Source organism: Salvelinus namaycush, chromosome 12 (genome assembly GCF_016432855.1).
Source record: "Salvelinus namaycush isolate Seneca chromosome 12, SaNama_1.0, whole genome shotgun sequence".
Taxonomy (NCBI): domain Eukaryota; kingdom Metazoa; phylum Chordata; class Actinopteri; order Salmoniformes; family Salmonidae; genus Salvelinus; species Salvelinus namaycush.
Window position 1 is genome coordinate 32,219,948 of NC_052318.1, and position 11,029 is coordinate 32,230,976.

The following is an 11,029-nucleotide window of genomic DNA, read 5'->3' on the forward strand; positions in this document are numbered from 1 at the left end:
GGTCAACCTACGGTGACATGGGGTATCTCATCCTGCGAAAGGGATTTTACAGGCATGCTGGGAACATGAGCGAGGACCAACACAGGCTTTGGGTGGGTGGGTAGTACCCAGGCGAGGGAGATGAGACTGTAAGGAAGGGAGTTTAGTCCAATGGTAGCTATTCTGGTAAATCCACCATGGCTACTCCCGCCTCCAGTAGTTGATCTAGAAGTGTTGGAGAGCCTACCGAAAGATAGGGAGGGTGTTGATCCGTCTGGTTTGTTTAATAGACGTCTGAATACTGTGTATCAGGATTTTGTGGCCATTTACACAGATAATTTACACAGATCAAAAGATCCAAGGGCAGAACGTACTGGGTCAGCATTTGTAATGCAGGAATGTGGTGTGGCAAGTTGATGTACTGACTAAACAAGCACTTAGTAGTGGGGATGTTGTTGTTGTAGTTTCAATGAGCAAGGCAGAGGCAACAAGCTTGATATGGACAGTGATGGTGTAGAGATGGCAGGAGCAGTGGAATAGAGATACTAAGGGCAGGCATTTATTTCAAGTATAGAGGAAAGTCAGGGAGGGACGGAAGAGAGGAGGCTATTGTTACAAGATTAAGGGTGGGTTGAATAAGACTTTGAATGTGATAGGAAAGCATCCAACAGGAAAGTTTTCCCAGGAAACAGAGACAGTGGAGCATGTATACAGTGTGGGCAATATGAGAGGGAAAGATATTGGCTGAGATCTAGTATGAGGGAGAAGGGGATACAGTAAATTAGTTTAAAGAGTATATTGAGTAGATTCAGTGGAGGCTGCTGAGGGGAGGACAACTCATAATAATGGCTGGAACGGAGCAAATGGAATTCGACTAATTCTGCTCCAGTCATTACCACGAGCCTGTTCTCCCACATTAAGGTGCCACCAACCTCCTGTAGTTGTGATCTTTTTTTAAGAGAAACGGGGCTGGCAGGTAGGATTTAGTTTCTCCCTGTCTCTGGCCCACACTCCAATACAGTAAGTGGCGGTAATGCACCATAACGTTAGATGCCAACTGCCGATAAACCCCACCGAAAAGAAGAAACTTCCGGTGCCTCAGTTCCTGTTTCGGCGTAAGTGCACTAGAAATGGAAAGCTACGTAGCCGGATAACTTTTGTGATGTTTTCTTTTTATTGAGTTAACCCACTTGACGTCGATGATATGAGATCCAAAATAAAATAACAGAGCACGACTTTTATTCACTTTACAGGTAGTTGTCATTATATGGTTCTGCGCTTTGTTGAGGGTTTTCTAAATGATTGATAGAACTGTTAGCTAGTTAGCCAGCTGGTTGTTTGTTTGAGTAATGCTAACATGCAGCGCTGCCGGCAGGCTCAGGCCAACTGGTTCACAAAATTCCGTTGAGTTGACTGATATTTCAGATGACGGTGACTCCCCTCTATATTTTTTACGTGTTAACTGGTGCTAGCGTAATAATCAGATAATAACATATTGTGTCATCTCGGGGTGAAAATACTGAACGACATTGCTGTCACTCACGTTAACATTACACACAGTGGTGCGGGCGGGGAATGTAGCAACCAAAGCCAATTGAAATGCTTTAAAATTCGATTGACTTAAATTGCAGCCAATAGAAATTCCCAACATTTGCGATGGCTCTTTAATGAATCTTTGACAAGAGGGTATCCTTTCCGGCGCAATATTATGTGACGCTGATTTTATGAGATCTCGGGGAGTAATTAGATCAGGTAGCACAATGTTATATGATGTACGATTACAACAATTTATTTATTTGTATCTCGGCGGCCTGTTGTTTTTAGCGGGGCTCGATCAGGTAGAAGCGGCCGCCACCGAAATGGCCAACCTGAACTGGAAACCGTTCATCTACGGAGGGATGGCTTCGATTGTCGCAGAATTTGGTACGTGATGCACCAAAACCTGTTCAGACTAATTTATTTTAATCATGCATTTTTTTCATTATTTTGTTCCCACACACATTTAAGACTCATGTTTAGCTGCATTGAGAAGCACTCAGAGATTTGCAGCAGTCTTCTTGAGTGATGTCGATGGCCCTATATTATGGATGCTACATACAATTATTAATGATGATCTACTCCATTGGAGTAGATCTACAGAGACGCAATTGTGTGCAATTCTATATTTACTTGTGTAACCTCTTAGATAAACTAACAGATTATATTTCACCTCCTTAGAAAAAAGCGAAACAATGCAACACCTACTTTGTGAAAGCATCACATTGATTTGCATTGCATTCACTGCATTGTTAGTCCACCTCATTGCATTGAGATACTATTATCTGATCTTAGTTACTGAGGGGTCACTTTGTCATTTCATTTAAATACTACCAGTGATCTCTGAACTTAACAATGTTGTCATGCTGTTGTTGGTTGTTCTCCCCTCAGGTACGTTCCCCATAGACCTGACTAAGACGCGGCTGCAGGTGCAGGGCCAGTCCCAGTACATGGAGGTGCGCTACCGGGGCATGTTCCACGCCCTGTTTAAGATCGGCAAGGAGGAGGGCATCAAGGCACTGTACTCTGGGTGACCAAAATAATATGGTTTACACATGTTAGCCTATACACTATGGGGGGGAAAAACAACATATTACAGTATTTGATATGGTGTGCTATGGATGGTAGAACATATTCCCGTTTGGGCAGGGATTGACATTAAGGGTTTCCCTTTTGCCCGGGGCAAATTTTATATATATATATATTTTTTACTGATAATAACCAATACGCAAAGATTTCCAGCAGTCTGGTTTTTCTGGTTCCTCCCCTGTGTGTAGGTGAAAATAAGCTACTTTACATTTTTGAGTAAGTCTTTTGTCAATACATTTTAATATTTGTAGCTACTTTTTAAGTAAATACCTGCAGTCAACTTGTGCAGTACTTTAGGACATAAAGCAAATCGCGATCTTCATTTTACCTGTCACGTTATTTTACATTATGAAACTTACTGTGGTTCCCCAGAACAGTTGAGCCAGTCACGTGTTGGTATGTAAATAGCATAACGTGAGAAAGCGGGAGCTGGTAGGGAGCTGTGTATTGATGGGTCGTGTCTTATATTGAAAGTTAATGTTTTTATTTTTATTTTTTTCAGTAGCATGATCAGGGACGTGCAAATGTAATTTTTCTTCACAGAAAATATATTAGTGTAACACATTCGGCAGAAAATAGCTTTGTTTTCATCAGATGACAACAGAAGGGCAGCACTAATTGGCTGGCAGCCTCGTACGTAGGCCTAAATGAGCTTACAGTGAAAAAGCAATGTATTTTTTGCAGTAAACAATGCATGGCAATCATATTTCTAATGTTTATAATAGAAAGAATGTAGCCAGCTACATTTCCTAATGCCCCCTTTTGTACTAAGCCGGTAATACCGTATATCCCAGTATGAGAGAAGGATGGTATGACGATATGAAAATCTAGATACCACCCAACCCTACCAGTGAAACAGATGAGGAAGAAGAAATGCCAGAAGTGTAATCTTCTGCAGTTTATCAGAATTGATAATGTCAGTGTAGGTGACTAGGAGAATTGTTGCAAATTGTTCCCTTCCGTGACATGGCAAATGTTTTTACAGACAAAACAAAATATGTGATCCATTGATGGTATGCACAGGATGACATTACAGGACTACTGCAAGAGAGCCAATCAACTCAGGTCAGCTCAACATCTTGGTCTGAGTGTGTCAACATCCAGGACACAATGTCCAGGTCTGGGTTCTCAGACAGGCTTACAAGAGGCTTAGGTCAGGGAATAACAATTCTCTACACCCCGTGGCAAAATGTGTAGAATTGCAGGAAATTTCAAACAAACATTTTCTTTGGCTATGGCCCGAAAGTCTAGGGCCAGCTCTGACTGCATGTGAGGGTATGGATGTGGGTAAGCAGACCCGCATCCCATGATGAGTTCTGATTTTTTTGTGACCCCCACCACCATTAAAGTTGCCCATCCCTGTCTTCAATCAAAAGTGCATAGCAGAAGCAACAACTGAAAAATGGTACAAGAGACTCCTACGCTCTGTATTATACTTGCAAATTGAACATTTGTTTTTGAAAAGTCATGCTTTGACGAAGGTCTGTGGCTAAAGGGGTGCACTTTTCAACAAATGTTTAATTAGCAAGCATACACTGTGTCCAAGAGATGCATTTCTACCATTGTAGAACACGCAATTGAACAGAATATTTTTCTTCTTAGTTAGATCATTATCATATAAACCTGCTCCACTATCAATTAACCTCAAGCCTCTCTAATAGAACCTTCTCTCATTCTCAACTATTGATCTCTAAGCTACTGAAATGAAGTCTGGTCTTGTATGTGAGAGCGTGACTTTTTACAAGGAAAGTTGGCAGGTGCTTTCCCTGGGGGGAAACGCTCTTCTTGGCTGTGGTTTTCATTAGGGGACAGCCTTAGAAATACCTGTTTGTTTCTAGAGTATCTGAGAGCGGAGTGACCAATGTGATAACAGCAATAGTCGATAGTTCAATTTGCAAGAGAGTTGCAGGGAACCAAGCTTCCCAGGCAAAATACAAATGTCTGCCAACATCTTGACAGTCCTGATGGCAAGCTAATGGGGTGTGAACGTTAGGCAAAAAGCTCTTCACTTGTTCATAAAATTGACACTCCCCGAAATGACTCCTGTCTTTCTCTGTGCAGCATCTCCCCAGCTCTCCTGAGGCAAGCCTCCTACGGGACCATCAAGATCGGGACCTACAACACACTCAAGAGGTTATTTGTGACCCATCCGGAAGGTGGGTTTCAATGACTCCCCAGTGCTTTCTATCTCACATCATTTTCTCTGTATGCCCTTTCATGTTAAATTTTTTATTTTTTTGCCCTAAACATCCATCTATGGTATGTCCCTGACAGCTGTTTTAAGCAACAATGCATTGCATATATAGTGCTGTCATAGGCAATGGCAAGGTTCTGTAATAAGGTACTCTCTTGTTTGCCTAGTGCCTTCTACAACTGTATAGACTTTTAGCATGTTGTATAAAAACTGGGCATAAATCTGGAAGCATCATTAGTGGCAAGAAATCAGTAGTAATGAGAGAATGACTGTGTGGGGTGGTGGTTGTGGGTCACACATGAGGTTTGGTCATATCTTGTGGCATCTACTTTTGCCCTCAGAATTATTTAACTTCAGTTGTTTATAATGTCAAGGATCTCAGACATGCACATGAAATCTGGCGACCCTTTTGTATGAGTACTGAACTGCATGTCCCAGCCAAATTCATGTGACGGACTGACCTTACCAACAGTCATACCAGGGCAGGACAATAAAGTCACCCTTTTACAGCCATGTGTGGAGTGGGAGTTTGGAGGGAAGAGAGGGAAGAAGTTAGCTGGCCAACCTGAAAGGGTAGAGGGGACATCAGTCAGTACTTGTGACTTCACCATACTGTTAATTTGCACACACAAACAATCAACAGGGGTTTAAATAAAGCCTGTAATTTTGAAATGGACCATTGCGTTGCTTCTTCTGAAGATCAGTGTTTTTTGTTTTGTCTCTAGGCTTTCCAGTAGAGCTTACAGGGCGTTTTCTCATACTGTCATCAGCAAAAATAACAGTTTGGGAAAACCAGTTAAATACCTGTCTGGACAACCTGCATTGACGCAGATGTCTGAAAACACAGACCGAGAGTGCCTAACTGCCGTCACTAATGGCCAATATAAACAGGAGACTGGGAGCCTTTAATGCAACAGGGAACAAATCTCATCAGTTGTCTATTAATAGGTTTGCATTACATTAACCGGCGCCAACATGTATTCCCATATCACAGGAAGCAATCTCTACTGAGAGACTGAGTATTTACTGCACAAACAATTACAGGATTATTTGAACCTTTGCAGTAGACAGAGAAACGGAACCAAACGGAGTTTGAAGAGATTACCTAGTTAGTAGAGGGGTTGACACACTGATTTATCTGAGACTTAAGGCAGTGGTTCATTTGTAAATCGGGAGGTGCCGGAACAAAAAGTGAGCACGAGAGGGAGCTGCCCTGGGGAGGACTGCGTATAATTGCATTTGCGTATTGGCATAGAGCAGTAGAGTAAAGGCACTTCCATAAATTTCACACATGGGTGTTTTTTGTTGTTGCCTAGGGTCTGGGAAAAATGTGGCCTTTTTATAAACACGTCATGCAGTTCTACGTCATGTTACATGACTGGACAATGTTTTTTTAACACCGCACAGATGATGGAAATGACAGGCTACTTAGACACTGACAAACTGAGAATCTGAGATCAATAAAAACAACCTTGTCTTGAATCCATCAATAGCCTAGGCATATGGAGATACACATATTGTAGGCTACAATATGAGGAGGAAATTATAGTCCTAAAAATGCTTTCCATGCTCACCCAGTGATGTGCAGCTTACTTGCCGGTGATGGCCAATGTGTTCGTGCCTAAATCTTATCCCTGTCATACTACTTTGTAAAACACTATTTGGAAGTTGATCAGATATTTTGGTAGTCTACAGCAGACAGATTAGTCTTCTCTGTTCAGCAGGAGCCATTTGCTTTCCAACCTGTGTTATTCCGCAATTGTATTTGAAATATTTTTGGAAAGCCCTTATTTGTATGCATGCTATTCACTGACAGATTTGCCGTGCGTTCCTGATTAGGCTATGCCTTATTAGGCTACACACAATCAGCAGACAGCTAGGCAATATTTTTTAAAGAAGCTATTGGTCCTATGTGGCAAAATTATAGGGCTTCTCATTGTGTAGTAGGCTATTCTGAATTATTTCATTTCTTTCTGAACAGACAGCAGTAATTCTTTGAACACTTTTTATTTGAATTTTTATATTGCAAAAAGTGACAATTATTTTTCATGCCACGAGAGGTACTGGATCCGGCCAAATAAGTTCTGGAATGGGGACTGCGTTATCTGTGATTGTGTTGTGAAGAGAAGACCTCTCCTCTGCTGCTGTTGTGCTTCTTCACTCTGTATGCCTCACTCTGCCAGGTTGTGCGAATGTGTTTTGAATGCTTATTTTTGGTACAGGCTGTGGTTTGCCTGGTGTGGTGGTTGGGCGGGGGGATCCAGCGCCCGTTCTCCTGCCATAATGAACGGCACCAGGACCACACTAACTCTTGGTCACATTGATCAAGGTTTCACTGTAACTATTGATCTAAACTTAATCCATCATTTCTTTCCTACTCCTCTGTCTCACTTACTTCCACTGTAGATTTGTTTTGTTTACCTGGTGACTTATAATGGTCATTGTTTCTTGTCTTAACCCCAACTGTCATAATCACTAATAAATAAATCATGGTCCCCATTCCATTTCAAACTGTGTGCTGTAAGAGGGGCAGGGTGCAATTTCAATACAATAACAATATTACAGTAGTATGTTTTGAATGGTGACAAATCCAAATTGCAGAGGGTTCTAGTTAGTAGTCATTCTTTATTATGCTGTAATGAATAGGTTAATGGCTTTCTAATTCTCATGACTTTCTGTCTGGAGTTGATTACTGCATGTTTGTCGACCTTTTAGATTTCATGTTCACCTCTAAATGATCATTTGAAAGTCTCTTGTTCAGAATTATAGCCACTTGTTTTACGTTGCACCTACCTCTGTCTTTCTAGAATTTCTCTCTGTCTTTGTGTGTTTGATGTGGAGAAGTAACCGGCTGTACTTTCTTTTCCCTGACAGATGAGACTATGGTGATCAATGTGTTCTGTGGAGTGGTGTCTGGAGTCCTGTCCTCCTCTCTGGCCAACCCCACTGATGTTGTCAAGGTGAAAAACATGTAGATAGTTGAAAGATCTAGATACTGGACATTGCAGATAGTAATGTCATGAATAGAACTGACGGGACTCCTTTTTGTGTCAGTGGCATGTTTGAGGCATCTCATAATCTGAACGTCTCACAACGTTTTGCCCTGCTGAACGCAGATCCTGATTTTCTATATTGTGTTCAGATCCGCATGCAGGCCCAGGGCAGTCTGTTACAAGGCAGCATGATGTCGAACTTCATAAACATCTACCAGACAGAGGGAACCCGTGGCCTGTGGAGGGTGAGTGGTGCCCTCTTGGTCACAAACTATCAAACAGTGGCTCTGATCTGTCATCAATATTTTTTTGTGTTTTTTATTTTCATGGAAGAGCTTTGTTGTTTTGTAAGATTGAGACCAGTGAGTGTATTTATTTTTGGCCATCTGAAGACCGTTGAGTGACTGGTACTCTCGGGTTGTTGTATTTATACTGTTGTCATCCTCAGGGCGTCATCCCTACAGCTCAGCGGGCAGCCATCGTAGTGGGAGTGGAGCTTCCTGTCTATGACATCACTAAGAAGCACCTCATCAAGTCTGGCACCATGGGAGACACCATACTCACACACTTTATGTGAGTTTAGACATCAATATTGTAAAATGCATATAAATATATAATTTTTGTTATTCATAATGTACCGGCATATTCTCTGAGAAAGATAATAGAAAACCTAACAGTGAGTGTGCATATTATACACCTGATCCTCTGGCTTCTCCCACATCGGTCTCTCTGCCTGCAGTTCCAGTTTTACGTGTGGCCTGGCGGGGGCGCTAGCCTCCAACCCAGTGGACGTGGTGCGGACGCGTATGATGAACCAGCGAGTGCTGTCAGGGAACCCCATGTATAAAGGCACGCTGGACGGATTGATGCAGACCTGGAAGAACGAAGGATTCTTTGCCCTCTACAAGGGCTTCTGGCCCAACTGGCTGCGTCTGGGGCCATGGAACATCATTGTATCCTTTCCATCACTGGAATCAAAGTTCAAACCCACTGTGTTGCCAGCACTATTATCCAAATAACTGAGTCATCTGAACTCTGTCTCTCTGCATTCTATTAGGTCAGTTCAGTTTTGCATCAGGTCATATTGAGTATTTTAGACATCCGAGAACCATTCCTGGTAAAAGTAGGTGGACTTCAGCATTGCAGGACAAGTTGTCAGTTTGTTGTTGAGGTGATCTCCCTTTGGGAACTAGAGCATGTTCTAATTCTATCACCCTATTGTTGCTCAGAGGTTCCGAGAGAACAGCAGAGTGGAACGGAGAGCTGTTATCAGGTATACAGCTTGTGTAATGGCAGTCCTGTCTCCTTTCTCCTTGGCTACCAGTAGAGGGTGCCAAATACTTACACTGAAGCAAAATATGCAAGGAGGAACCTTGTTATGTTTACAGTGATATTGTATAATACCATACAAAACGTAAATTGTATTTAGTGAAGTCTTATAAGTATTGTGATTTTTGTATGGGCACAGACAATGTCATGATTATGCTTCAGGGCTGCCACCAAGTGTTGTCCTTAACTAGAGCTCTTTAGTTCTTCATCACGTTTGAGCAGCTGAAGAAACTCCCCTTATAGTTGAACAGGGAGTGGACACTCCGTCGGACCAGAGTGTATCAGAGCGCGGGAAACACCCCAGCCCTTTGTCTTCGTTTCATTCACAATCCCTCCCTCGTCACACAATCTGTATGTGCATGCTCATCTAAGTTTTATTTGAACTTTTAATAATATATATTTTTTTTATACAATTTTTCATGTTAGTTTTTTTTTAAGCACTTCCTCATACTCATTAAGCATCCTTGATGCCACTCCTGGCAGCTAAAGCTTAGGATTGTAGCTGAGGACGGAAGCCCGTTTGGACCATAAGGTATTAGCTAGGTACGCTGACTGCCAGCTTGCTACCATTTTAAAGTGAGCTTGTGGGAAAAGGAGGAGGACTATCCTAGGCGGAACGGTAACTGGAGATCTACTTGAGCTTTTTTAGGGATGTGGAATAGGCCTCTGATTGTGTCTGACTAGTTTTTTAAACGCATCTCTATACTGCATGGGATGTGCAAGAAAAAGACAATGGCTGTTAAATGTATAGGATTGGGGTTTTGCCTGTCTGATCTGACGTTTAAATAATGTCTTCAATGTTTTGGGCAGGGCTAGCTAGAAGAGGATGCGATGCCTGGCAGGTTAACCGAGTTGTTATTGTCAGACAATTTATTCTCAATGACTTACCTGGGTAAGTAAAGGTTACAGTAGGTGCTGCTTAGTCTGTTAGAGGAACTCAGGACAACGGTGACCCACATGAAAAAATAATATACTATGGTTAAAATACATTGTAGTGTTTTTGCTGCCTTTACTGTAGTTTTGCTGACATTACTGTAATATTTAGTGCCGTGTTTTTGTGGTTTATAGTATACTGTAGTATTTACTATAGTATTTTACATTATACTAAAATATTCTATAGTAAGTATTACAAATGATTAAAGTATACTGCAGTGTAGTATCGTATACTATAGTTTACTACAGAATTCTATAGTAAGTACTGCAGTATTCTATAGTAAACTAGTATTTTTTTAATGTGGGGAGACTATATGTATGGTTAGTAAGATGAGATGGGAATTTAGTCCAATGTTGAACCAAAGCCTCTATTGGGTACCCGGAGAGTGACTTTGCGTTCTGTACATTTCACCACAACCCCTTTGTGTGAAGTAGAGGTGTCTGCTGTTGTCTGGAACACTAAACATGCACAGGAATGGAAACACTTTCTGGGACCTGCCTGGTTGTCATGGTGATTCCCATGAAAGTATACTGAACAAAAATATTAACAACATGCAACAATTTCAAAGATTTTGCTGAGGTACAGTTGAAGTTGGAAGTTTACATACACTTAGGTTGGAGTCATGAAAACTCGTTTTTCAACTACTCCACTAATTTCTTGTTAACAAACTATAGTTTTGGCAAGTCTGGTTAGGAAATCTACTTTGTGCATGACACAAGTCATCTTTCCAACAATTGTTTACAGACAGATTATTTCACTTATAACTCACTATCACAATTCCAATGGGTCAGAGGTTTATATACACTAAGTTGACTGTGCCTTTTAAACAGCTTGGAAAATTCCAGAAAATGATGTCATGGCTTTAGAAGATTCTGATAGGCTAATTGACATAATTTGAGTCAATTGGAGGTGTACCTGTGGATGTCTTTCAAGGCCTACCTTCAAACTCAGTGCCTCTTTGCTTGACATCATGGG

At 41.5% G+C, this 11,029-nt stretch overlaps 1 protein-coding gene across 1 annotated transcript; it reads left to right on the forward strand.

Moving 5' to 3' along the window:
- Positions 1 to 1,097: 1,097 nt before the first annotated feature.
- Positions 1,098 to 10,662, forward strand: slc25a14 (solute carrier family 25 member 14). The gene is made up of 9 exons (XM_039005522.1): positions 1,098 to 1,232; positions 1,804 to 1,902; positions 2,407 to 2,545; positions 4,666 to 4,760; positions 7,673 to 7,758; positions 7,941 to 8,036; positions 8,240 to 8,364; positions 8,531 to 8,744; positions 9,322 to 10,662. The coding sequence occupies exons 2-9, from the start codon at positions 1,839 to 1,841 to the stop codon at positions 9,361 to 9,363; spliced, it is 861 nt and encodes a 286-aa protein (XP_038861450.1). The 5' UTR covers positions 1,098 to 1,232; positions 1,804 to 1,838; the 3' UTR covers positions 9,364 to 10,662.
- Positions 10,663 to 11,029: the final 367 nt, after the last annotated feature.

Bases quoted from the DNA above. Each gene is read 5' to 3' on its own strand.
- slc25a14 (XM_039005522.1), top strand. From the start codon at position 1,839: ATGGCCAACCTGAACTGGAAACCGTTCATCTACGGAGGGATGGCTTCG. The intron at 4,761-7,672 runs GTGGGTTTCAAT...TTTCCCTGACAG, and splicing joins ATTTGTGACCCATCCGGAAG to ATGAGACTATGGTGATCAAT. The intron at 7,759-7,940 runs GTGAAAAACATG...TATTGTGTTCAG, and splicing joins ACCCCACTGATGTTGTCAAG to ATCCGCATGCAGGCCCAGGG.